Genomic DNA, 27,581 nt, shown 5'->3' with positions numbered 1-27,581 from the left:
TGGGGCCCAGATAGACGATCACGCTGAAATGAGCAGGACCACGACCAAAAGACCTCTCATCTAGTCCAGGCCTTGGAGACTTGTGAAAACCCCATAGCACAGCACCCAAAGGAATTCTGAGGAAAAACCCTTACGTTCACTGAAACCAAGCCAAAGAAATGTCTTGTGGCCAGTTGGTGGATTTAATTTACAAATCTTGTAATCATCAAAGTGAATGAACTTGTTATGGCTATACAACACTGAGGTGTTGGAGCAACTGATTGGCATAACTGCCGAACCATCTAGAATGCTGCTGCCATGTGTTGTATGACCACTGTGAACTAGGCTGACCCTCACTTTGACCACTGTCCGAGCCTGGTGACTCTATGACCCCGTGACTGTGGTGCCCTGTGGCTTCGTCGCACTGGCCTCAGCGCCATGATCTCTCTGACCCTGCAAATCTGTTCCCCTCTAATCACGCGCCCTTGCCCAGGCCCTGGCTGGCTTGTCACTTGCGCCCGGGCTGAATCACGGCACTCGTCTGACAGCTCCCCCAGCGTGAGAGCAGTGAGGCGTGATGAGCCCGGCGCGTGCGGTTAGCGAGGCTCCACTGGCCAAGCGCACATTAGCCGCCAGTAACAACAGAGACAAGCTACACCGCTACGTTAGCCGGCAGCAACAACAGAGAAGAGCTACTCCGCTACGAGAGCAGCTACACCTCTACAAAGCATCCCGGTGGAGTCTTTATCTCAGTTGATCTTTTGAATGTCAGTTTACACACCACTGCTTAGTGATCGGAGAGACATTAAAGAGAAGAGTGTATTGTAGATTTATGAGGTACACATTTTTTCCTCTGCAGTTAAAAAAGACAATTTGCTCCTAAATTCACCAACACCTAAATAGGCATAGACCATACCGTAGATATAAGCAAAGAGTAACGATACTTAATTTATACGAAATCCTTTTCAGAAACGTTCTGGAAATGTAACCACTGAATAAAAAAGATTTCGGTTGCAACGCAGGAAGGGGATCTAAGTTGGTTTATGAATATGGTCACTTGAGAGAGCTGGACTCCATGGTGTTTCCAATCTCTTGACTGACTCCAGCCTGAGGGTGAGTTGCAGCTTTTACCTATGGTCTAGCGCTGCATGAGACTACTTTATGCTGCCTCATGTGCACTGGCTGTGACTGAGTGCATTCTGATGGGAGCCACTCACCTCTCCACCAGGGGCTCTGGGAGGAGGAGGCAGGGGGGATGGGGCATGATGCTGCCAGCCTTCTCCAGCCTAATAACACCACACCCCATTCATTTCTTACTTTTATAATGGGTGAGATGGACCACTTGTGTCTCGAGCATGATGGCTTATTCAAAGGCTGATGGCAAGGCTGGAGAGAGAGAGAGAGAGAGTGAGAGAGAAAGAGAGATACCACTAGTAGTGGAAGAGACAGTGCTTCATATAAGTGAAAGAAAGACAGAGAGGAGGACAAGAACAAGCAACACTATAGAACACAGAGACGGCCTCTACCCCTGCAGGTTAGTGTTGGTCAAATGGGCCTAACACTGCGGCTCCTCACTAGAGCACCAGTGTCTGTTCAGGCTCCACACACGTCCATGTAATTGCAGCCTGCTCCTGAAGCAACGCATGAAGATTACCCCTCTCTCTTACCAGTGCTAATGTGAAAATGAATACCCTGGTCAAATGCATCGCCCAAACCCACACAGGCACTGTTTGATTAAAATCAAGGGGAGGAAAAGAAAAGAAAAGAACACCGGGGGGTTAATTTAATTTCAGCAACACATAGCCAGTGCCAAGTCTATGACACAGCAGGGTAGCTATGCATGCTATTATGGTGTTGTGTTCAAACACCCCCACCCATAGGCTAATATGGCCTCTGGACATACCGGACATTCCTATTCCCTAATTGCCTTTCCTTGTTTCTGGATCAGATGGAGCTCATACATAGTTGGCCATCATGGATGACACTGACATGTGGTTTTAAATCCTCTGACATAATCCTCTGTACAAGGTCATAGATTCATGGTGTTGTTTACAAGTGAGGGATTAGTAGTTCACACATGTCACTGCTGTATCATTGCTGCAGTGCTGTTGTTTGGCTGATGGTCATATCACCAGTTTTCAGGGCAGCCTGAGCTGGTAATATACTCAAGCGTTTCCACCAATTAAGCCACCTAAAAAACTGATAGGTTGGCTATCTGCAGGCCACCGTTTTGTCACTGCTTACACTGCATTTTGATTTTATTAATTTCTTCATTTTGTTTACCATTTGGTGAGCAAAGCTTGTTTTTCAAAACTAAAAGGACGGTGGACAAACTGACAAAATCCGGTTCTAGACTGGGAGAGATAACAGAGGACAACTTTGGACCAGAGGAAGGATCCATCCCCTTCAGGTTTGCTCAGTGGAGTTTAGGCTACTCAGGACTGTCCATCTTCCCAGACTTTAAGCAGAGGCTGCGGGTGTCTTTCAATGGAGAACAACCGCGGGACCTTATGAATGAGCGATACGTGGACGATAGGCTAGGCTACTGGCAATAGAGCTGTTGTGCGCAGGAGCAGGTGTGTTTAGAACATAAAGCAAGACTCATATGATATCTCGGTCTGTGTGTGTCTGATCAAAGGATCGAGACGCTTGTATGTCCTTGCATCATGGCACTGGTCTACCTCTAGAAACAGTCCAATTACATTTTAGAAAACCAAGTCTGGACATTGCAAATGATTGTCTTCACAATGCACAATGCTTATTGGATGTGCAAAAAATAAAGCTTATATGACGCATGAGCGAGAGGAAGAAATCTCCACTAATAAGATGCAGAAGCCTAAACGTCTGTATAGCCGATTTACCTCAACACATGAAAATGACACCCTGAATTAGTTTAATATCTCCTTTATACGCATGCCTACCATCAAACCTTACGTCACTCTATTGCATGACAGATGCATCGACTTCGGTCGCCAGTGGCATCGACTTCGGTCGCAAGTGTTGGATCGGATGATGCACATAATCGTTTTATATGTAGCGCATCGCCTGTAGGCGTTTGAAAATCACAGCAACACAGAATAAACATGAATCGTCGACCGAAATAGAACCAATAGCCAGCGTTTACCCCCTTCGCGACCGCAAGCTTGCTTGTCACATCCATGCACGGGAATTCAGCGCGTAAATAAATCAACTGGACAAGCATTTCTAAGCAACTGAATCTGCAAAAAGATTACTCATATTCACGAGACCAGGGAGGGAGACTCTAGCCTACCGCAGCACATACTGCGGGCTTGCGGAATTCACACGCACAAGCTTGACTCGACACACACTTGTCCAGCGATGCCGCGGCAGGTAGACACACCGCTGATGTCATGGAGCGGAGGCATGACAGTTAGAGCTACTCAGTTACGGAGTGAGTGTGCACTGCAAAGGTGCGGTCTACTTGCAACCCATGTCGCCTCTGGGTATCACACATCACATCATCTTCTCTGGAAAACTTTTGGCAAACTTAGCTTCACACAAATCTGAACAATTGATCCAGTCACAGGGACAAAAGCGCACTGCTAATGAACACTGTCTGGTTGAAAAGAAACGGCTGTATCTGAGACTCTAAACTTGGCACAAAATGACGACCACCCCTCTGTGTTCGACTCAAAGCCTGAGGTGAACTCAGTGCAGTGGCTGTCAGATTAATCCAGGTGACGGGGAGATAATGCATTCTGGCTTTGGGTTGGGGAGACAGCTGTGTACAACCTTGATTTGATAAAAAAAAAAAAGATCTTTTTAAAAATCCATGTTTCCTTACCTCCACACTTGTCCCATCTGAATGATGTGTATAAAAATCTGCCACATCCACACAGATATTTGGCAGCATCTGTCCCTGCCGTAGATGCCCGTGCTTAAACCAGCGGTGGCTCTCTTGCTCAGACCCTCCACTGCCCCCAAACCACCCCCCGTATAATCCTGCACGAACCACCTGAAGCTGAGGATTTGGACCAGAACCGATGGTACAAGCACAAAGAAAAGGGTCAGCCCGAACCACAGATAGTCCCGTTTGGAGTAATAATCCATGGCTAACCACAGGTCCGTCCCTACATCCCAGAAGAAGACTAGCATTGCCAAAACGATCCAGAGGCAGTCCAGCCACAGGCGCTCGCCCTGCTGCGGCCGCCTGCCTCCGTTCCGCTTCCCCATGCAGACGGACCGCAGGCAGGCGCTTCGACATCCCCAGTAGCAGGACGAGGTGTTGCAGCAGTGGCAGATGTGTATAGCGGTGCTGTCCAAGCCATCATCGTCGCAGCCCGCCACCGCCTCGTCCAGGTTGTGTAGCTGGGCGAAACCGGTAGCGAGCCCCACACCATCAGATTTCGCTGCCATCTTGCTCTCTCAAGCACCCCGTCCGCCTTCCGGGGCTGATGACGTCACTTCCCAAATACCTGTGCTTTGACACTCCCAATATGCAACCCATCATAGTTAATTATGCCATGGTTCACCTCGGGAACGATGAGATATCATTTCGGATCCTAGGGATGTCCAATCGAGCCTGGCGTTGACGATAAAAAGCTGAGGGTCAGGTCGGCTGCCTCGCAGCAGCATCATCATCAGACCTCCAGGTGAGCTCAGCATCCCAAGCCCGACATAGTCATCCGATATCTTCGGCTGACAGAGCTGTTTAAACGCTTATGTCTGGTGCTGCTGCTCAGAATGATCTACTGTCCTGACCAGATTGCTCTCGTAATGAGGCGAAGGATGCTGACCGCATAGTGGTGCACCTTGCCTCGCAGCTCCATCACTTCAGTACCTACCAGCTCAGTGTTGTCATCTAGCGGTTGTATGAGGAAATTCAGTTCAATGTTCAATATTTAATTTAAAATAAAAAAATTATTCACCAGACTCGTTACCCTTGTCATATATTCTGTTTATGTTTTTCGTTTTTGTTGTAAAATATTTTCATATTCATAATGGGCAAATTTGTCCATGTCTCTGCTATAATGAATGAATAGTATTTCAGATTAACAGACATAAATGTGCCTTTATGGTGCTTCCTTATTGTGAAATATGGATATGACTCTCTATGAGTGTGTGCATCCGTGCCTGCGTGCGTGTGTGCATGAGTATGTGTGTGCGTGCGTGCGTGTGTGTCTCTGTGTGTGTTTGTGTAATTGTGTGTCTGTGCTTGCATGCACACATTCCATGTGAGAATAGGCATTTGCAGCTGCATGTGAAAGACTCTACAATCCTGTCTCACGTATTCCCCTCCATTTCTTAGGCCCAGAAAATCTCCTTCAGCCGTTGTCAGAAGCAAAGTGGGAACAGCCCGGATTAGAGACACCAGTGTAGCCCTTTGTCACAGAGGCGTTATAAAAGCCCCACATCTCCCATTACCCTCCCGCGGGACACACACAGACTAAATCCTCGCACAGACTCAGTGGATCGTCTGAAAGGGGCACCCGTGACTTATCCACACTCTACTAATTGCAGCTTGTGCTCTCACAATCACAGCCAGGAAACTAAAGAACGGATATTAACCAAGGCTGCAAATCTCCTCTTTTTCCACCGAAGCTGGTGTCATTTCATATCCTTGGTGTCCTGCTACACTGGAAAATGGCGTTCAGGGATTTGATGCCTTAATAATATTATTTTTTTGGACAATTTTTGGATCTTTTTTTTAAATCTTTTTTTATTAATTTATTAATGAATAAAAAAAACACACTTTTGGAACGCCTCCAGCATTAAAGAAACAGATAACCGCAGAGCTGCCCACTCCCCCACATGCCAGACTTAATCTCTCCCTCCATCCTCTTCTCCAGAGGGATATGTTGTGGTGTTATCTCCCACTGGCCAGCTTTCTCCGAGTCACAGCAGCCAGACGAAAGAGAAAAAAACATTACCCAGGAGGACATGCAAGACCAAAGAAACGAACAGTGATCTGGGAGAACATACTCTCTCTCTCTCTCTCGCTCTCTCTCTTTCTCTCTCTCTTTCTCTCTCTCTTGTCTGAGAGCTTTGGCCTGGAAGGAAACAAGGAAAGTACCTTTTCGCGGAAGCCCCTCTCCCCTTCTCTCTCTAGCTCCATCCATGTCGGGGGACTGGTGGGACCACTCAAAACCTTGGCTTGGCTTGCAGAAACCACTTGGTGTGGTTCTCCCCCCTTCACTCCTCTGCATGAAATTTTGATGAAAGGAAATGCAGCGGCAGTGATTCTCCCTGGGGCTGGTGCTTAGGTTAAACTGAGGGGGGAGAGAGAGCAGTGGGGGGTGAATAATGTAAGGGAGATAATTGCTGGGGGATCCCCGGGAGGTGCAGGTTACTCTCACACGCCTGTGGCCCATGCAGGACTTGGGAGGCAGGGAGAACGTGTGGAGGAGAGGGAGAGAATTGAGGAGAGAGAGAGAGAGGCTGGAGAAGCATCCTCATGCCATCTCAGACAGCCGGATGCTCTAATGGATTAGATGATTGTTCCATAATGCAACGCCTCACTTCTGCCACAGCACAGAAGACATTTTGCCTCTCATTTCTGCTTCATGTTGCAATATGCCAGGCACTCACATGTCCTCAAATCAAGATGGTGGATGGGAAAGATGACTGTGTGCAATGGGGCCGCTTGAAATTACCTAACTATGAGGATCGTCAGAATGCTGTGTTGTGAAAACATGCCCATGCCTAAATCAAAACACTGAATTACTAGATTAAGTACAAACATCTTAATTCCTACAGGGCGAGTAAGGATTTAGATTTCAGTGGTTTGCTTTAGATGCTGTAAATTGCCATAGCATTTCTCTCGGGCCAGTCTTCTCCAGACTCCACAGGCTCCAACTCAACATTTGGCTGGTGTTAAAGCCAGCTTAATCAGCCATGAACATAATATGTGTGCATTTGAGTACGACCAGCAGCCAACTGTTAACAGGCTGCTGCTGTTCATGTATGTGTGTGTATGCATGTGTGTGTGCGTGTGTCTGAGTGACAGAAAGAGAGACAGAAATAAATAGGAAAATTAAACAAAATGATTTGATATTGCAGGCACACTGACTAACAGCAGTGCATAAACATAGGGATTCAACATGATAATTGCTAATGAATGGCAAATGCCTAATTTCTCTCTTTGTTACTTTTAAATCCCTTCAGTCCAATATAGAGCCATGCCACACAGCAGCACCTTCTAATGGCCTATTCTGGATATTACAATCAGCACATCGTTAGGTTTCCCATAAGGAGGACCACATCCCTATAACTGCCCTTCCCTGTCTCATCACGCCCAAGGGAATATGATGGCCAGTTACCATGACAACAATTACTATTTCTCACAGTTACAGCGCAGGTACCTCACACTTATCATATTAAATATTATAAGTGTGAGGACTAGCACTGATGTTCTTCACCACACCATAGTTCTCAGTGGCTCCCATGGCCTCTCTTCTAACTTTTTTTCTTATCTTGTTTTCACCTCCTCATTCTCTCAAGGTCACTTGTTCTTATGTTATCACTCTGGCAGGTTGTCCTGTTATCAGACAGGCAGGTGTTTCTGCTCTACTATCTGGTATTCATATTTATTTCACACTCGGTCTCATTATTCCAATGTCATTCCTCCTTATAAAACGATAAAGTCATTTCAGATCTATTGTGCTTGCATCTATAGTCCTTGTAATGTTGGAAGTGGATGCTGCTTGTAATTGTTCATCATAATATACCCATACTATACTGTTTTTTTGGCAGTGGGACTTTATAATGACAGCCTAAAAGAGTAAAAATAACTTTAATGACTTACAGGCTGTTATAGTGTGTTGAAAATAGATTAACTTCTTAATTATGTTGTGTTGCTGCAGACAGAGAGAGAGAGAGAGAGAGAAATCAAACAAATTACTTAACAGGCACACTGACTAACAGCAGTGCATTAAAATGGGAATTCAACATGGCTTTTGTTAATGAATGGCAAATTCCTCATTTCTTTCCATTTTACTATAAAATCCCTTCACTCCAATCTAGAGCCATGCCAGGCAGCAGCACCTCCCAATGGCACATTCAGAAAATTCCTCCTCATAGCACAATAAAGTCTAGTCCTTTTTTCAAGTGATTGTAATGTCGGAAGTGGATAATGCTATAGGGCTGTGTGTGTGTGAGTGTGTGTGTGTGTTGCTCCCCCCCTCCCTGTGATTACGTCGTTTTTTCCACTGGGAGTCTTCATGTGCTTTGTCGTCGGAATGTGTGAAAAACATGCGACAACAAAGGTTAAAGCATACTCTCAGTTATCTTAAATAAACAATTATATTTGTTTAATGATATTTTGTAAGACGCTTGTGAAAGAAGCATATGCAGCTTTCAAGTGACAAAAACAGCAAATTCTCAAGTTCACATTAACATTGATGGACATGAAAGTCCACAAGGACTACAAAATGAACTACAACGTGGCGACAAAAGTGACGACGAGCCCCCAACTGGACAACTCAGTTAACAAAATCTTCCCCAGTTTCCCACCTCTTACCGTGCGTTCCATTTGTACTTGCTCATGGCTTGTGACAACTCGTAACTTGTGAAATGACCTAACTTCCTTGTTGTAAGGACTCACCATGAACTGGGGGGTTGTTTGACTTGTTTGACTTCTCGTCAGACAAGTTTAGGGGGCGTTGCGTCGTGTAATTTTGCGTGACTTACGGTTTTTCGGACAACTTAATACTCGACGAGCACATTGGACAAATGGATCACACTATGCGCACATTATTCCCACACATGAACTGACGTGAATTATGATGTTTTCACTAAGAAAAATTTTTTCCCCATGCAAATGAACGCATCGTAAGTGTGTGTGTGTGTGTGTGTCATTTCATGCAATTATTGCTTTTAGAAATGTATTCATGTATTTGTATTTCATTTAATTGACATATACTTTGGGAAACGTATTATGAGCTGCATGTCCCCTTTGCCATAATGTACAACGTAACGCATGCGCTATGTGCGCACACTCACAAATCAAAAAATGCATTGACCATGGCGACAAGTCCTCCCGGAGTTGTACCTTTTATCGGTTAAAATAACTTTGTGCACAGTGGAAATAAGCGAACAGTTACATGGAAGAATGCAAGGTGTGTGGTACCAGGATAAATTATGCCGTTTAAAAACAACTTACAATTTCCTCAGGCATCTCATAACGCACCCAGACAGGTCAGTCACTTACTAAGGTGAAAGAGACGTTGAAGGTACACTATGCAGGTTTAGGTATTTTTGGCGACTGTAGAGCTCCCTCTAGAGTCTCGATATATTTATATTTTACTCTGCTGTTGTAAATGTCAAACCTCTCGTGACTTATCCCCCTGTATACAATGAAAATGCTTTTGTTGTGGAGGTGAAGGATTAACAACAGGCAAAAATTATCCCCAAAGAGCTATATCTACTGACAGGGTAATGTTTCACAGTTCTCGCAGATTTGCCGGGCTTCCGTTCTTGAAGTTGCATGGTTTTCTCGGTAGTGACTCGCTATGTATGCTGTATGGCTATACAAGGTGAACGATTCACCTATTACATGAGACATAAGAAACTACAAATTTGACTTGCTTCTGATGTTGCAATACTTTCATAAAATCTTTCATACTTTCATAAAATCATGCAACATACTCTACATTGTCTGTGAACATATGTTTCCAAAGCCGGTGCTGGATAAACAAATAGCGTGTGGCGGGGGACAGAGGAAAAGTGCTTTGGTGTTGTTTTAAGTGACACATACACGTAAGAGGGCGAAGACTTGACTTGAACTTGCCCCTCAAAGACTTGAGACTTGACTTGGACTTCCTAAAAATTACTTGAGAACATCTGTGGTGTGTGTGTGGAAAGATGAAGTAAAGATGAAGACATGAGAATGACAAGAAAAGTCACAACGTCCAACACCTCTTCATATTAACAGTTGGAGGCCCAAAGAGCCTGTGGCCGGTTGCACAAAGCACCTTAAGTTTTTTCCCTTAAGTATGACCCTTAAGACTTAATTTCTCCTTAGGTAAGGGATTTACTTAAGGGTGTTGCACAGAATACCTTAAAATGTTTCCTTAGATAAAGGGACACCAGGCAAGCCTGATGCTTTTTCTCTACGAAACTCCCCCTCGCTCGGTCTGAAGCTCTTTTCCTTTTTCTTTGCATCTTCCGTCAAGGGTTTTCGCTGCTTCTTCGCCGGCTCTGCCATTATACACACGTTTGCAACAATCGCTAGCGTTTCGTTAGCCTCCCTCTGTGCTGTGGATGCAGGATGGAAACTGAAACTGCTTCGGTCGCCGGGTACGATACACTGAACTTGCAAGCGGGATATTCTTCCTACAGGCAGTAGGGGCGGGCGAGAGAGTCTTCATTCGCCCTGTAATAAGTCAATTAACCATATACCGACTTACGAAGATGAGTAATTAACACGAAAACGTTGCCTGGTGTCCCTTTAAGGAGAAACGTCAAGGGATTTACTCAAGGGATTTTCCAGCACGAAAATTCTATAGGGAGGGAAAGTAATCTCATCGCCATCTAGTGGTTGCGTTCCTAGAGTTTAGTGGAGTGGATGGGATTTTTTTTTAGAAAAAATATATCTCGGTGCACATTGGGATCTTAATTTAATGCCTTCCATATGTTAGGCACTGGGGTCACCTCTATTGCTTCAAGTGGTCATACCTTATTTTTAGGATCAGTTGAATTGTTTCGAGTTTTTGTCGTAACATGGTGATAACGAACTACAGTTGCATGTGACGTCACAGGTTTGGGCACTTAATCTCAGAGCCGGACAGTAACGGAGTACATTTACTTGAGTACAGTAGGCTACTTGAGTACAATTTTGAGGGATCTGTACTAGTATCATTTTTGGGGAGTACTCATGACTTTACTCAAGTACATTTAAGAGCCAAATATTGTACTCTTTACTTAGGCCTACATTTCTATCCATAACTGTGAGTACCCGTTACTTCTTCTACAAAAAAGGAAAAAAAGAAAAATCTCAGAAACCCTCAATTTGTTGTTTCCCTCTCAAACGTGATTGGATTGTGCAGGCGCCACTGATTGGGACAGCCTATCAGCAATCACCTTCAGCTTTCCGCCAAAGTCAACTCCATGGTCAGATTTAGATTAGAGACAAAACCATAGACGAAACAATGGATGAAGACGCAGCAGGTCCATCCCGTGAATGTGCCAACCTGTGGCCCCACCTCGCCAGACTATTTCAATTTTCTGAACAAGTTAATGATAGTTTTCGCTTCGAGTGTTTCAATTAGAGCTCAGCTGCCAGTATTGGAGGAGGCCTAAACATCTCGTAGAAGAGACTGACTGGGTTATTTTGTTATGATATTATATATAAAACACATAGTCATTGTAGCCTACCATTCAGGGAATAGACATGTAAAAGGGAGACAGATTATGGAGTGATAAGACAGAACTGACATCGGGCAATGGCAGTGCGAGATGTTCAGAACGTAAGAGCTAAAACTAATACAAGCTCAGTAACATCCACAGCGGAGAAAAAGAAGGTAAGAAAAATAGTCGGAAAGCTTAGCCTAGATGTGTAAGGCAAGCAAGCAAGTTTGGCGGTTGTTACTAAAAATGTGAACATGCACGTTGCACTGCTGTGCGGTGGACTTTCGGAATGAATAGAGTCGGCGTTTCTTTAATATCGAAAAAGACGCGCTCTCAGAACAGGCTTGTCATAGTGTCACGACATGGCAGTGCGTAAAGTAGCCTAGCCTATAATGTGAATGACTTGTTATTTTACTATGGATTTCTTTCTTTTTGCAAAAAATAAAGTACAATAGGCATTAATTAGTAGGCTAAATAGCAGCATGTTGAAATGATGTGCCAAATTGCGTTTTTTATTACAATGATAAAATTGTAGGCTACAGGCCTATGTGCGTTTTATTTGGAGACTTTTGCGAGACAGAGACTGAGTTTGCTGCTGATATTCTGGGGATAGGCTACAACATAGCCAATGTAGGACTTTAGCCTTTTAATATATTTGCTGCATTGGGTCAGTCTTTCTAAAACAGGCAAGAGCGTTCTAGCCTCACGTCAGCAGCACGCATCACCCATATACATTAAAACAACCAGCGGATGGCGGGCGGGTTGGTGCGGATGGATGGCGGATGGATGATAAGTTTATGCGGTTACGGTTGAAATAATAGCCCATCCGCGCATCTCTAGTATGTATCAGTGTTTTATTCTCAAGATATGGTGTAGCTACGAAAACGTAAATACATATCATGTAATTATGTAGAATCTTGCAGCCATCTAAATATGAATGGTCTACTTAAATACGACCAGAGATATTAAGAAAAAGGTGCAAAATTCAAGCATCGCGATTTTTTATTGCTTTTTATTGAGAAAATTTGAACTCCGAGTCCGGGTAAATAGACGGACACAGAGAGGTCAACGGGTAATGACGAGCTGATTTTGGGCTGAGCTCAACGTTGCGCTCCGCCCCACATTGAGCCCAGCCCCGATCTGCAAGCTGCAGCCAGGGGTACTTGGATTGTACCGAATTTTGGATGCAGTTCCACCAGAGTTCCACTGGGGGCGATCGCCATGAGTGCAGAATGAATGGGAGTCAATGGAGCTAGACAGCTAAATTGGTCTCTTTCACCTGATTGTCGTTGACAAATCTCAGATTTGATTGTAGTTTGTATAACTTCAACATGGGTTATAGGTCAAACGTTGAATGAACGAGTACTTATGTCCTTTTGATTTCTTACAGGTTGGGTCGTTGTTGCACATAATACGCTAGCATTGTGCTAATGAATGACGTCATTGACACATTTGAAAGGCTTTTTAGAACAATTAAGTGACTTTAAAAAATATATTACTCAACCAAGTGTATTTTCTTTGCCTCCCCTTTCGAATGCAATACTCAAATTACTTGAAAAAAAATTATATCCCAAGAAAAGTGGATTTTGAGGGGTACAGCTCCATAGACCTCCATGCATTCTGCACTCGTGGACGAGCGCCCTCATGTGGAACCACAGAAGGAACTGCAACCAGTTCAGAAACCGGAAGTTTTCCGAGAGTGGCAGTTCTCCCCTTATTAGACATTCTCTGGTTAAACTTTGGCCAACTTTGTTTCGCCTGCCTCGGCGATTCGCTTTCATTTCAACCAGGGCGAATTTTGTCTCCATTCAACCTCAGTGAGAGCGACATGAAATTTCGGTGTGTGGATGAGAGCGACGCGAAATTTCGGTGTGTGGAAACACACCGTCAGATTTTAAGGGAAAAACTTAACTTAAGGTGCTTGTGCAACCGGCTTTCTTTTACTGTCTATGGCAACCGGCCACAGAAGTATGAGGTCACTCACCATAGGCAGACAACATCAGCTGATGACCATGGAAATGATCACTTGCACCAGCTGACAGCATACATATCATCTTTGCCAATATCAATAGGGGCAAAAGTTCTCTCGCTGTTAAAATGTCCCTCAGAGCATTGCTTTAGCAATGTAGTTTAAGGCCAAAATGCCATTGCTATAACATTATAGGCCTAGATCTATAACAACGTTATGACATCATTGATAAAGAAATTTGTTTTTTTCATTGAGGGATCTTATATGGTCCAATTAAACAATGGAAAACATAGCATGCTGATTAAATGAGGCAGGGCAGTCTGTCCTTGTCTGCAAGATATATGATTAACCAATGTTAATTTTAGCTCTGGCTGTAGGATGGACGGACTCACTCTGTGCTCATTGGCTTTCCATATTTGTCTTAATCACAGGGTTTCCCCACCAGTCTAGACAGATAACAATCGAATGACAGTCTAATGCACTTTTCAGGTCAATGTCTTGCCATTCTAATATCGAAAACTTAAAGTATAACCAATGACTACCTGAGTGCAATCATGACATGACCTCTGCTCTATTCATTTATTCCTCTTTGTTTCTGAGTGTTTTAAACTGTAATGGTACACTTGATAAAACATAACTAGAAAGTATTAAATGCATACAACTCCATCCCTTACGGAACTGCGTTTTCACTAAAAACACAGAAACACACCTTAGAGGCCAGAGACATTATGATACATACAAAAGCTTTTAATGGAGAACAGAAAGACAACAACACCTCTCTAAACTCTGTTAATACAGGGGGAAAAATTGAGCAACTCACCAGTGATCACCTCGGTCACGTTGGATATTAACCTCAACCGTGACTGAACTCCCCTCACTCTCTGAGGACACGTATGCTCACAGGCAGCACACACGGTCTCGCTGTTTAAATATAGCACTGGCAGAGGTGTGGGCTGCTTGTGTTTTGCCTTGAGAGGGGAAGTGGGCCACCTCATCAATGAGGCCTTTCATAGGTTTGCACACATGCATAAATAGTGCCAGTGCTCCCTTATGCTCATGTCATTTCAGTGGAAACTTTGTCCATGGTAAACTATAATATTTACTTCTAATGGCTGCAGCTTTATGGTGAATGCCATAAATGATGGATGACATAGAACGAGTTCTTAAAAGTTCTCATAGTTTTAAAACTTATTTTTCTATGTTTCTGTTCTATTATGTCCTCAACTTAAAAGAGGTGCCACAGAGCCTAAACCAGAAGACTGACTGAATATTGTGCTTTGTTGTGATGCTAGAATATCACTTAAACAGTGCAAGCAAATTGTTATTAATGTGCTATACTTGTGTTAAGACATATAAACAGCAGAGTATTGCATAGCCCTGTTTTATCAGCTTAAAATATAGGACATCTGAGTTGACATTAAAGCACTCTTCACATGAAAAGAGTCTCTGCCCTTGCCTATGACAAGGACAGGGTCCCACTCACATGAGGAGGTGTGTCTGTGGCATGTGCCTGGGACCCCCCTCGCCCTCACAGGGGGTGCAATCACGTTTCTGCATGGTTTGCATGGCCATGTTTACATCACCCTGGCCTACATACCTCAGCCAGGGTGCTGGCCATCAGGAGACAGATGGTGTTGTTGGCCCGAAGGTTCCAGTAATATCGCCTAAACAGAGTAAAGATGTAGCGAAGTGTGTTTGCCTGAGTTAATTCTACCCAAGTGAGCTGAGCATGAGGAAGACCACTTGAGGCGGGAGGAAAGCTAGTGGATACATTTGATTATGTTGCACAGGTGGAGTTAATGCCCATCTGGACTGGTGTCTCTAAGTGGGCTCATATGGAGAAGTCCATATGTTTCGAGCTGGTCGTCTTCATTTATGATTCTGCTGTGCTGCTGCTGTGCACTTCTAATTGCAGGGCAATCAGTGTGTCCAAATTGCACTGGGAGAGCTTGACCCTCTAAAAATGTCTGTATAGCCTAATGTACATAAGCGCCATGTGGGTTTATAATCTAAAGGGTCACAGTGACTGCTCCTCGCAGGTCCTCTCTGAAGATGTGGTGGAAAATGCTCCCTGATAACATAAACCTTGGTAGGCTTTTAGCACCAGAAGTCTGGTCTATCTAAACTATAGACTTGCGTGTTGCTCCAAGCTAGAGATGAAGGGCTGAAGCTGATGATACATGGGGCAACTTTTTGAGCAATGTTGCTAGGCAATGTCCCTCATTTTTGTGGTTGTGGAATGTTCCTACAATTTCTTTCCTGGAGAATTGAATCATCAGAAGGCAAATCCAAACTTTTAAAGTCTTACAAGTAGGCTACCTAGGCTACAAAAATAAAGTAAGATCTTTTGTGTGGACTGCTTTTCAGTTAGATAAGATAGCCTACGACATAGGCTACTGCATATCTATTTCCAGCTGGCATTCAAATTCTTGGAGCTCGGGCGGTGCACGAGTTGGAATGACGTAAAAAGGGGTTTGCTCAGGACGGTAGACCGCGCCTCTCCAGCATGAACCAATCAGAGCCGAAACCGGCTTTACTTCTGGCAGCCTGAAGATAAGTGTGTCTCGAGCTGATGCAATATATCGGACCAGCATACCAGAGACAGACCGTGGGAGCATCAGATAACCCGCATCAATTTACTGAAAAACACAAGCTGCTTTCATATCTTTTTTCAGCCACAACGTAGGTAGTGTCGTATTACTGTACTTGCTTGTTGCTTGTGATACTTAAGACTGACAAACATGGTTGATGAGTTAAGACTGTGGTTCTGGGATGCTGCATGTTAGCCAATGGTAGTTAATGTTAGCAATGTAATTGATAGCGAGCTAACGTTAGTTTTTCTAATATGAAATATAGTTGAAGCCAAGATGAGCTTACTTGTATTTGCCATACATTAACGAATTAGCTAGAAACATAGCCGCTAGCGAATTGTAACAAATGTTATCCCATATCCCTAAAGAGCTAGCTTGTGCCTCAGCCCTAACGTTAACTAGCAGCCAGCCATGTGTTAGACATGGTCTTAACGATACAGTTTGTTAATTTGCTAAGCAGTAAATGGCAACATGGTATCTTCAAGATAACAAACTTGCCAATGTTAACGTTAGTGTCCGTTTCCGTTTACAATTGTAGCAACAAATCCCTGTTATTCTAGCTATTAATAGCCTGAACATTCGCTAACGTTAAATAAATACTCCGTTTTGGCGTATTCTATTGTCTAAAGTTAATGTTTATTGCCTTGTTATTACAAATTGTACCATGATTTACGTTTTTTTACTGCTCGTAGTTCAACGACGTGCGTGGGGCTTCATTGAATCTGGGAACTTTAGCCTAAGTAAAAGAAATGCCCTCAGAGGAAGGGGAAGAAGGAAATGAGTTTAGAATTCTAGATATAGGATACACATCACTTCTGTTGACGTCCAAGCAAAACAGAAAGTAGCTTAAAATTGCTTAAGCACCTTTAACGTTAGTATTTTTGTTTTCACTTGCAGAATAATAACTGCTCTAATTTGTGGTAAAGTTATCCCGTCAAAGTTACCCATTAGCGTACTGTCGAATGAATGCCCTAACGTTACCAGTGGCCTGCACCGAGTGTGCTCAGCATCTTTGGAGGGTCGATGTTTCATATAGGCCAGAAGATGGCGATTTATCGACGGTTTTATAAAAATTAGTTCTAGAGCGAGGGAATTTGATCTTTACAAAATAGTTACTGCGGTGCTTTGTTAATATAATGCCTTTTATTTCATGTCGGAGTATTCGAGTATCACTTACCTTTGAATCTTAATATCTTATGTGGTCAGAGTGTAACATGTTTTTTTTTTTTTTTTTTGCATCAAACTGTTAAAAATGTATCACTGTTGTAAATGTTTTTTTTTTTAGCAGGACGGTTTAAAGCAATCCATGGCTCGAGCGCTAAGCAAATTAGTGAGGCACACACTCAGGACTCATGGCTGCGGATGCGAGTCGCTGTCGGTGTCTGTCCGCAGCATCACTTTCTCTCCACGTCAGGTCACCTCGGACGCAGGCTTTCACTCTGTGTCTTTCTCCGAGACCGATCATCCCAAAGTCCTCATCACCGGTATACATCTGTCTCCGTCTGTCTCAGTGCATAAACTACAGTTGATACAGTTAATGGGTGAATATGATGAGAGAAGTGCATTCATGAAATTCTTGGAATATATAGCCTACGCCATGAGCATAACATCACGGCTTTTTGTCACTATGGTTACCAGCACAGTGATTGTGATCTCCACAGCAACGGGTTGACTTATTTTTCTCCTTCCCTCCTCCTCCTCCTCATGTCTATCCTCTGTCTGTGCAGGCGGTCTGGGTCAGCTGGGGGTGGGACTCGCCAAGATGCTGCGGTAAGAACTAATTTTAGGCTCACAAGTTATGTATGCAGTACAGCATTTGACTCTAAAATCACTGCATGGATACAGTCTGTGTAGTGGTCCTGGATTATTTAACACATGCTCCAGCTCATTTGGAGGGTAATTATTTGTCAATGTTTACTGTAGTATTCATGACATCAGTTTAATTGTGGCTGCTGTTTTCTAAACAGGCGGCAATTTGGAAAGAATAATGTGATTCTGTCTGACATCAGAAAACCTCCCAGTGATGTATATCACAATGGTGAGTGTATCAAGTGGTAGCAAATGTGTTTTCAGCAAATTAATAAATGGTTAAAAGGTACATTGAAATGTAAATGTACCTCACTCAAGTTAACTTTTGAAATTTGGCATTTGCAGGTCCCTTCATTTATTCAGACATCCTTGACTATAAAAACCTGCGTGAGATTGTGGTGAATAACCGCATTACCTGGCTGGTACACTACAGTGCACTCTTGAGTGCTGTTGGAGAAGCCAACGTGTCATTGGCCCGGGATGTCAACATCACTGGTGAGGGCCTCATTTTATTAATTACCTCAATCATGCTCTCTTTCACGCACAAATACAGAAATGTGTCACATGCTGGTTGTCTGGTTTCACCAGACTCACTACTTTGTTTCACTCCATGAGGAGAGTCGGTACTCACATTTGGGAAATATTTCCAACCCAAACATCGTAATGGGTGTAGACTTTGAGTTTACTTTGAAATCATTGGTTTAGCCTAACCAATCACGTTGATCAGTTTCCTAACATTACTTCCTACTTCAGCTACCCTTTATAAAATGATAGTAAACTGCATCGGCAGTCAGGAAACAATGCATTATTCACCTTTGCTGTATAAATGTACACATTCTTCCGACTGCAATTTTTTGATGTTTGCAAGCATTGCTACTACCGTTTACCACAACCTCTCGATTTTGAAACTAGCGTCATCACTTCTCTTCACTGATTGGCTCTCCAACCTGGTGACTGAGGGAAATGTAAATGCATTGAGAAGAGCCATACTAGTATCTCAGTGAAATGAAAATGAGTGGAGGGCCAGGGCCAGGATAGGTTATTATATCCACATTCATTTTTTTTTTCAATTATGTATTTGTGTTTGCCTTAGAAACTAGAATACTGAATACTGATTGATGAATTAAAATGAAATTCTGTAAATGTATGGATATGATCAATGGAAATGCTGCCACAAACCTCCCTTCTGTCTTCCTCTCTTCCTCACAGGCCTGCATAATATACTGGACATTGCAGCAGAGCATGGCCTACGTCTGTTTGTCCCCAGCACTATCGGGGCTTTTGGGCCCTCCTCTCCCCGAAACCCAACTCCTGACCTCTGCATCCAACGACCACGCACCATCTATGGTGTCTCGAAGGTGCATGCTGAACTCATGGGAGAGGTATGCCCCACTCTACTGTTCCCTTATGGGCTATCCAGGCATTCTCAGAGGAAATAAAGCATGTATATTCTCGCACATTATATCTGAGATTGTATAGTATGCTGAAAAGGAAAAGTGTGTGTACCCTATTTTGATGACATCACTTTTTTTGCTTGTTTTTACAGTATTACCACCATAGGTATGGGCTGGACTTTCGCTGTCTGCGGTACCCAGGCATCATCTCAGCAGACTCTCAGCCTGGAGGAGGGACGACAGGTGAGACTCTCTGGCCTCACACACCTTTACACTGCACATCTCGGGTCTCCTGTAGTCCTGGTGTTCTTCATGCATTGTGACCCCCTCCCTCCCCCCAAAAAGAATAACAATAAAGCACGCACATCCAAGTTCTAAAATTGGGTGCTGGACGAAATGGGCATAACAAAATAAGTAAAGGAAGTCCGCCACACCAATAGCTCCGAATAGAATTTTTACTTTGTACCAGGGGCCGCGTAACTATCCCCCCCCACCCCACCCTCCCCCATTGCAGACTACGCAGTGCAGATCTTCCACGACGCTGTGAAGACCGGCAAGTTTGAGTGCAACCTTCGGCCGGACACGCGGCTGCCCATGATGTACATCACCGACTGCCTGCGGGCCACCCTGGAGATGATGGAGGCCCCGGCGGAAGTGCTCAGCATGCGCACCTACAATATCAACGCCATGAGCTTCACACCAGAGGAGCTGGCTCACGAGCTGCGGAAACTGCTGCCCGGGCTGGAGGTCTCTTACCACATCGACCCCGTCAGGCAGGCCATAGGTGAGGAGCCCCATTGAACATGCACACCACACCACCACCTAGTGTTCTCCCATGCACAGTGAGCTGAAGGATGACATGACTCATCATTTGCCAGTAGAGGTCAAAATTGAGGTGCTGTGTGGCAATAGCAGGCTATTTATGACCGCCTAGCAGCTGGTCAAAAATGATTTGAGGTTGTTGGTGAAGGCCATAGCTTTGGTGACAATTAGAATAAAATCAATGTTATAGTGGATCATGTTGCAGCCCGAGCAGCCCGCAATTTTTCCCTTTTTTTTTTTTTTCAGTAATCATCGTTGTGTCAACGATTCCCGAGACATTGAAAGACCTGAGTGCACGATACTTGGTGGGCATGTAGCTCCACAAAAATTACACTTATCCCCCGAAAGGAGGGTAGGGCGGACACAGTTTTCTGTGAATATCTCGAGAACCATAGGGCCTAGGAGGACCACATTTTTTTATATTGATCTCAAGGGGCTATGTCAACCCATCCCATAACCACTCATTTGATGTATAGCGCCACCTAGTTAAAAATGAAAAAGCAAAAATGAGGTGTTGTAATCGCAGGTATCTTTGACTGACATGGTCAAAACTGCACGAAATTGGAGGTGTAGGATCATTATGACACCCTCTGAATGCATGCCAAGTTTTGTGGAATTCCGTTCATGGGGGGGGCCATACAATAAATTAATTTATGTGTGCATTTAGTGACTGTACACCAACTGGCCTGTAGATGGCCGGACACAGTTTTCTGTGAATATCTCGAGAACTGTAGGGCCTAGGATGACCAATTTCTTTTTTGTATGTTGGCCTTCAGGGGCCATGTCAGCCCATTCCATATCAACTCATTTGATGTATTGAGCCACTTAGTTAAAAATGAAAAAGCAAAAACGAGGCATAGTAATCGTAGGTACTGTATCTTTGGCTGACAAGTTCAAAACTGCACGTAATTTGAAGTGTAGGATCATTATGACACCCTCTGAATGCATGCCAAGTTTCATGGGGGACCATACAATAAATGAATATATGTGTACATGCACAAACACACCCACACGCACGCACACACACACACAAACCTGATTTACGATTTAGCATGCATAGCCTCTACCATGCAATATTTCATTCTTTGCTGATCTTTGTCTCTCTCTCTCTATTGGTTCTCTCCTCTAGCGGACAGTTGGCCAATGAACTTTGACGACAGTAATGCACGCAAGGACTGGAGCTGGAAGCATGACTATGACCTGCCTGAACTGGTGCAGACCATGTTGAACTTCATTGGGTCCGACTCGAGGATTGCTAGTGCTAACTGAGTTCCATAGATCCGGCATGGTTCTGTACATACAGGGCAGTTCAGACTATCAGGGACTGTAGACCCAAAAGGATGTAAATATTTTGAGTGCACTGCTGGGTCTTTTAAGTTGTCTTGCTCTCAAATAGGGATTGTAGCGAATATATGTCAGTGTCTCACTTTCGTCTGACAGCTGAAGTCGTCCATACATGGAGGCTTTTCCAAGGTCAAAAGGGATAAAAGAATGTTACTGTAAATGTTTTCCAATCCCTTCCAAAAATACACACTCAATAGCCAGAATGTGTCTTTGTCTACCAAATAGTGTCTGTCAAACCAAATATTGATTCTGCTCAGTGAACTTACACTTGCCTTGAATCAGCCACAATTGAATGATGTTCACATGTGTTAGGGTCCATGTGATTTCATACCAAACCATCCAGTCTTGTCTCAAGGTGATTGTGGAAGGGAAAATGAGTCTTCAGTAATTGTCCTGTTGCTGATAGTAGTCTGAACTTGCAGTACAATGTGTAATTATATTAGAAAATGCACTCTTCATAATGCCTGGCTTCATGAAGTATTTATTTTTCCTTTTTTGCACTCAACAAGAATGTAATTCTAGTTTTGTGTTTTTATTTAGGAATATTTGACAATGTCCACCTGGTGCTATCTAGTCACTTGCTTTGTATGACTTTTGCTTTAAAGGGACACCAGGCAAGCCTGATGCTTTTTCTCTACGAAACTCCCCCTCGCTCGGTCTGAAGCTCTTTTCCTTTTCTTTGCATCTTTCGTCAAGGGTTTTCGCTGCTTCTTTGCCGGCTCTGCCATTATACACACGTTTGCAACAATCGCTAGCGTTTCGTTAGCCTCCCTCTGTGCTGTGGATGCAGGATGGAAACTGAAACTGCTTCGGTCGCCGGGTACGATACACTGAACTTGCAAGCGGGATATTCTTCCTACAGGCAGTAGGGGCGGGCGAGAGAGTCTTCATTCGCCCTGTAATGAGTCATTTAACCATATACCGACTCACGAAGATGAGTAATTAACACAAAAACGTTGCCTGGTGTCCCTTTAAGAGCATCACTATGCCTAATGAAGTAATGGTGCTTCACTATTCTTTGACTATTTCGTAGCTAGTGGCAAAAGGTGTTCAACTTATGTTCAGGGTTTTTTTGATATTGTCCCTTTTCTTTAAATTATTATTTTCTAAATTCAGTGGTTTAATGTAGAGGGGAAATGTAGATTCCACTCAACCCTTGTGATATGTCTTGTTGCCATGAAGGATAATATAGGGGCTGAATATATATATTTTTTCTGTGTAAATGCCTCTTCACAAGTTCTTCAGCAGAACATTAAATCCTCAGCTAAAGTTCATGGAGATCTTTTGTGCTTTCTGTAGTCTGACAGGCCATCTTATAAATAGAACACAACTAAATCATCCTCCATCTTGTTTAACTCATAATTTCTAATCCCAGTTATGCTCGTGACCTGCCAAAACAAGCATTTGACAAAATGTCTACACCATAGTGTGCTAATGCATACTTAAATTTTACATACATACGAGATGTATGTTTTTATCAAGTTGATGATGTTCATGAGAATAACTACCGTAAATTCCAAATAATCTTCATAGTATTCACCCTGTGACATACTAACACATTTTATGTTGATGTTGCCTACCCCAGTATTGCTGTTCATATTTCTAACAGAACTAGAGCCAAATAGGTCAGTTTGATGTAAAACTATGGTCGGTATCCCACAGGTGTGTTTAGACCACTGCCAGATGAGAGGCAGAGTCAGGCGAAACACCTGCATATCCTCAAGCTCTATACCTCCACCAAACACACATGTGGAACAACACCAAATACTCAGCCATTAGCCAACTATCTGGCCAGACTGAAGCAGATATGTCCGTCCACAGCAGGTTAGTGGATGTACAGTGATGCAGTGCTGCTTTTTCAAAAGGCAGGTGGACTATTTTTAAGCAGTAGAACTGAGCCAGCATGCAGAATTCTAGTTGAAGGTTTAGTCATCTCTAAAAGGTCATTCAGCCTCTGATGTTTTGATAGGCCTATGTTGAAAACTGCAGAGGCGTGCTTCAATGTACTGCTTTATTGTGCTCACTACTTTTGCAAGGGAATTTTCCGAGCTTTTTTTTTTTTTTTTAAGTCTCCCCTTCTTTGAAATCCAATCATCCATCATTCAGTTTTGATTCCTTACAACATCCAGAAATATCCGCTTTATTATAAAAAGGTGTGAAAAACACTACTACATGAAAAGGGTTCCTTTTTGCAGTCAATCCCAGATGTGACAAGCATCTCTTAACAAAAAGATTACTTCTTAGTTTTTTGGTGACTTGAGAGGACAACAGGTTCTTGTCGTGCCATGGCTTTCATTTGTATTTTCAGTTCTAAAAGCTCTTGAATAAGTGCACTTTCTTTCATCATGGTCTCCATTATCTTCTCCCCTTGAGCTCTGACAATGTCACGGATTATCTTCTCCACTTCCTATAACAAAGTGCATGACATTACATTGAACACTGAACTGCAACATTCACTTTTTACACATTTTTAAATACCTGTCTTCATAGTTCCCACTGCCTCCTACAATTTTCTCCTGAAAGATGTGTGATATTATGCAACATCATCCCAATTCTAGTGAGTTATATTAACTTTGCAGGTACACCACACACAATGACATAAATGAGAAATGATTTGAGCTGTAGAAATGTTACTTTGAAGCATGGAGGCGATTAAAAACACTTGAGTCAGAATGCCTGTCTCTAAATCCTTCACCTGTTTTCCTCGGCTGCCCTCCCTGCCAAAGCACTCCAGCGTGGCCTCAAGCTGCTCCTGCTGCAGTCGTCCCGCCTGCTGCCTCAGCTGGCGAATCTCGGCCAGCTTCTCCTGTGCCGAGGCCAGCCTCCTCACTGCATTCTGCGTTTCCCACTCTTTGATGTCCATGCCCTCAGATAGCTGTGGAGGGACAGGGGGCACCTCCACTTTGAGCTGGACCACGGGGTTCTTCGGTGCAGGCAGACTCATGAAGGCCTGGTAGAGCTGTTGGTGGTGCACATAAGTCTCCGCAATGAAGTTGAACATGGTGGCGTGGTGGACTTCGGGGAGGCTAGGAAGACATTGTGATACTCTCTCTGCAGTCAACTCAATAGCCTGGTCTCTCTCCAAACCTAGACAGTGACCGCAGGTAAGATGGAACTTGGTTGCCAAATCAATCTGATGCACAGGTTCATATAACCATTATGTGGGGGAAAGCCCATCCATGGGGTATTTATTCATGCTCAGATTTCAAAGCTAACATTATGTACATGTCATCCATATTAAATTATTAATTATTAATTAAATTTTTACTATCCGATTGTTTTTTTTTTCTCTCTCTCTTTTTGTCCTTTAGCCAGACCCCCTAATTTTGGTCAATTGGTACCATTCTAGGGGAATAAGTCTCGGTGATTTTTGACAAGGTATACCACCCTAGAGTTAGAAAAAGTGATAACATTGCGTTTTGGGTAGCTTCTTGTGTTTTATTAAACCTATAGCATGTGATAAATAAAAGTTCTGGAACATTCATAATATGGGTTTTCAGCAAATGTATGAAGACATTCTCAAAAATACAGCATTTCAGGAATTTCAGTAAGAACATTAGATTTTAATATGTCTTCAAAATGAAAAACAAAAACCAGAATTTTGAACCTGACCCCATCCAATGTTAAGATTTCTGTACTTGAAATGTATGCAAATTAATGGATATTTCATTACATAATGGCTCATTTACATATACATAATATTTCAGAAAACTTTCAATACAAAAAAATTTGACATGTTGTAAACAATCAGCTGTGTAAGATTTGTGGGGATATCTATTAGTTAAGATGTTTTGCCTATTCACCTGTAATAAATCCCATATAATAGCTAAGGGTAATAACACACAAAAAGCTACTGCCAATGCAATGCTACTCGTGTGGCATACCTTGCCAAAAATCAGACTTATTCCCCTCAGATGCTACCGACTGACCCCTCTGGCTCAAGTATTTATGTCATGGATAGTCCATAAATGCATGGTTTACATTGGCAGCACGTTTCTTTCCACAACTGGAAGTAGGCCTAAAGAAGAAGAGCATATGGACGATTGCACCTTTCTGTGCATTACTTCAACAAATTTCCCATATCACGGATTTGCACGCTGAAGAAACAACCGAGTCAAACCTGTACTATCACCTCACCAGCACAAGCGCGCGTGCGCACGCACTCACCCCCGTCTCATCCATTGCCTTTAATATAACACAAAACGAGGATCTTAAAAACTAACACCTTTTAGATTCGGCAGTAGTTCCTTTGACATTCTGGCGACTTCAGACGTGGCTGTCCAAGGGAATCCACGATTCACTGCGAACATTGCGACCTCATAGACAAACTCCTGATGCAGGAGCTGTCTCTGGCTGTCTCCCACAAACTCATTCCAATGGAAATGTTCACTCAGGCGCTGCATACCTTCTCGTTTCTGGTGTACAAAGAGAAGACGTACTCACCGTAAAGAGGACTGGAAAGCTGTTTGGAAAATGAACCATCGATTGCGAGAAAAGGCTGCAATCATCTTTAACTGTGGTACCCAATATTACATTTTTATCCCGAAAGCAACGTGTTTGCATGCACCTGCACTTATCGCGCAAGTCTGTGCTAAGGTTGGCTGACAGACATTAGGGTCGGTACACAACATAGCCAACGGTAAGTGGACACGCATGAATAAATCATACAGGCCTACACATTCATTGCTAAAATGCTTTTGTATCGATCTATTTATGAAAGCAAGCCTGTTAACTTGTTGCCTCGCAAGTTGTGACTTGGCTAACGTTATGTGTGATGTGTGGTTAGTAGGCTAGGCTAGCCTATGCATCACCCAGTGCCACAATTAGATGTTTTAGATCTAAAAGAACGGTAACAAGTAGCATTCCTAATCTGTAATGTCTGTCACGTCGGGGGTATAGCCTACACATAGCTCTGAAGTAATGTATAGGCCTACCTCTACTTTGGCAATCCTTTGCATTTCCATTGCTGTTAGTGAGGCCATAGCTTGTGTTGTTAGGGGCGTCTTGTTACCCAGGTTACCTTGGAGAGGTTCGCTCTTGCTGCAGCAAGCGCGTGAGGGATGTCAATTTCAGCGACTTTATGGAGCCTATACTGTAGATTGTATTTCCCCCCCCTTAAAATTATTATTATTATTATTATTTTAAATATAGTATGTGCCAGACAAAACAGCTCATCCAGTTTAACGACTGCTTAGACTGTTTGAAGTCTGTCTTACCAATTTAATTACCATGACCACCAGTTATAGAGAGTTTATCATTGAGATAAATCATTAAGCTTTAGGCTATCATATACATATAGGTGTTCTAGTTCAGTTAATTTTCTTGAATATGTTTACATGTTTGTAATTTAACGTTTGGCATACTATAAGAAAACACTGACATTAATCGTGCTTTGCACAAACGGTAACCTAAGAGTTAAATCTTACTGGTACAGATGGCCGAGCAGGCATAATCCTCTTTCATATATGAGCCCCACTCCCTCTTCATAATTGGACGCGCTTGCTTTTGATAATTAGTCTAATGGAACGATCGGTGTCAAAGTAGCGAGAACAATGTAGCTACATTGTGTCTCCTAGGATGTGTGGGATTTTTTTTATTGACATTAGACAACGACAACACAGTCCACTGCAGCCAGTTTTTCGTTCAACATTTAAGAGGCTCAGAGATATTGAGAGCAGTTTTAATCTGTTGAATTGTCCTGTTGGATTTCTGCGGAGGTGTCTCTGGTGACCTATATGTCTATTGGATGGGAAGGTTGCTGTACCTAATGGAGAGATTTGATCTGTTGGATGAGATGAAATGGTAAGGTAGTCGATTTGTCTATTTTGGTTATACTTTCAGCAACTTACAAGTCACACAGAATAAGTATGTTTTTTAAGAAGGGAGAAGGGAATAGGTTACTGATATTAATTGATTAAATAAGTAAAGTAAATACTCTAATATTAAACATCACAAATATAGACTTTAGGCCTAGATGTCTGTCTTAACATGTCTGTTAAATAAGATTACGGAACAGGAAAGATATGGAGGCTCAGGCTCATGGCTCAAAGTAAAGGTTAGTAAAGGCTTATATTATCCAAATTCATAATGTAACAGAATGAAATATGAAATATCTAAACTTGAATAATTCTGTGTTAGAACGCACAACCAGGGGCGTAGCCAGGATTATTTTATAGGGGGGGCCAGCTGGGTCCAGACTTTTTATTGGGGTGGCACTTGGGAATCAAAACTACTATTTAAAAACTACTCAAAAAGTTTTGAAGATTAGGATAGTCTATTTTAATAATGGTAATAAATTGTGTAAAGCCAACACTGATACACAGGTCAGTTTGTTGTCCACTCCAAATCATTTTCAATAAGCCAATG

At 43.0% G+C, this 27,581-nt stretch overlaps 3 protein-coding genes across 7 annotated transcripts in view; 1 reads left to right on the top strand and 2 right to left on the bottom strand.

Annotated features, from left to right (window-relative positions):
• xkr6a (XK, Kell blood group complex subunit-related family, member 6a) overlaps positions 1-4,356 on the bottom strand; it is a 30,328-nt gene extending 25,972 nt beyond the window's left edge. Inside the window, exon 1 of the mRNA XM_076299942.1 lies at positions 3,785-4,356. Coding sequence (XP_076156057.1) covers positions 3,785-4,356 — 572 coding nt within the window. The remainder of the gene's footprint in view (positions 1-3,784) is intronic.
• An 11,456-nt stretch (positions 4,357-15,812) lies between these two features.
• On the top strand, positions 15,813-22,489 carry LOC143138862 (L-threonine 3-dehydrogenase, mitochondrial-like). Of its 5 annotated transcripts, none has more exons than XM_076299294.1 (9): positions 15,813-15,937; positions 17,132-17,330; positions 17,574-17,616; positions 17,814-17,884; positions 18,001-18,150; positions 18,865-19,037; positions 19,202-19,292; positions 19,564-19,833; positions 21,001-22,489. In XM_076299294.1, the coding sequence occupies exons 2-9, from the start codon at positions 17,153-17,155 to the stop codon at positions 21,138-21,140; spliced, it is 1,116 nt and encodes a 371-aa protein (XP_076155409.1). In that variant the 5' UTR covers positions 15,813-15,937; positions 17,132-17,152; the 3' UTR covers positions 21,141-22,489. The 5 variants fall into 5 exon arrangements, with proteins under 5 accessions (XP_076155409.1, XP_076155406.1, XP_076155405.1 ...); XM_076299291.1 differs by having other exon boundaries at positions 15,814-15,937; positions 17,135-17,387; XM_076299290.1 differs by having other exon boundaries at positions 15,814-15,937; positions 17,132-17,387.
• A 959-nt stretch (positions 22,490-23,448) lies between these two features.
• cunh8orf74 (chromosome unknown C8orf74 homolog) lies at positions 23,449-26,197 on the bottom strand. Its single transcript, XM_076300160.1, has 4 exons — positions 26,150-26,197; positions 25,439-25,630; positions 23,911-24,174; positions 23,449-23,622 (listed from the first exon to the last, which is right to left on the bottom strand). Exons 1-4 carry the CDS (start codon positions 26,195-26,197, stop codon positions 23,449-23,451), a joined length of 678 nt encoding a protein of 225 aa, XP_076156275.1.
• Between the last annotated feature and the right edge of the window lie 1,384 nt (positions 26,198-27,581).

The sequence above is a fragment of the Alosa pseudoharengus genome, unplaced genomic scaffold (genome assembly GCF_046254945.1).
Source record: "Alosa pseudoharengus isolate Yale_2024_CS ecotype anadromous, Long Island Sound unplaced genomic scaffold, YU_APseudo_1.1 YU_APseudo_1.1_scf_22, whole genome shotgun sequence".
In the NCBI taxonomy this organism is placed as follows: domain Eukaryota; kingdom Metazoa; phylum Chordata; class Actinopteri; order Clupeiformes; family Clupeidae; genus Alosa; species Alosa pseudoharengus.
Note: the sequence above shows the minus strand (reverse complement) of the source record. Positions and strands in the feature narration are given on the sequence as shown.

Coding starts and splice junctions, on each gene's coding strand:
- cunh8orf74 (XM_076300160.1), bottom strand. CDS start 26,197: ATGGCCTCACTAACAGCAATGGAAATGCAAAGGATTGCCAAAGTAGAG. Junction 24,175..25,438: donor TACTGCCGAATCTAAAAGGT/GTTAGTTTTTAA, acceptor CACCACCAACAG/CTCTACCAGGCCTTCATGAG. Junction 23,623..23,910: donor AGGGCAGCCGAGGAAAACAG/GTGAAGGATTTA, acceptor ACTTTGTTATAG/GAAGTGGAGAAGATAATCCG.
- LOC143138862 (XM_076299291.1), top strand. CDS start 17,153: ATGGCTCGAGCGCTAAGCAAATTAGTGAGGCACACACTCAGGACTCAT. Junction 19,038..19,201: donor ATGCTGAACTCATGGGAGAG/GTATGCCCCACT, acceptor TTGTTTTTACAG/TATTACCACCATAGGTATGG. Junction 19,293..19,563: donor GCCTGGAGGAGGGACGACAG/GTGAGACTCTCT, acceptor CCCCCATTGCAG/ACTACGCAGTGCAGATCTTC.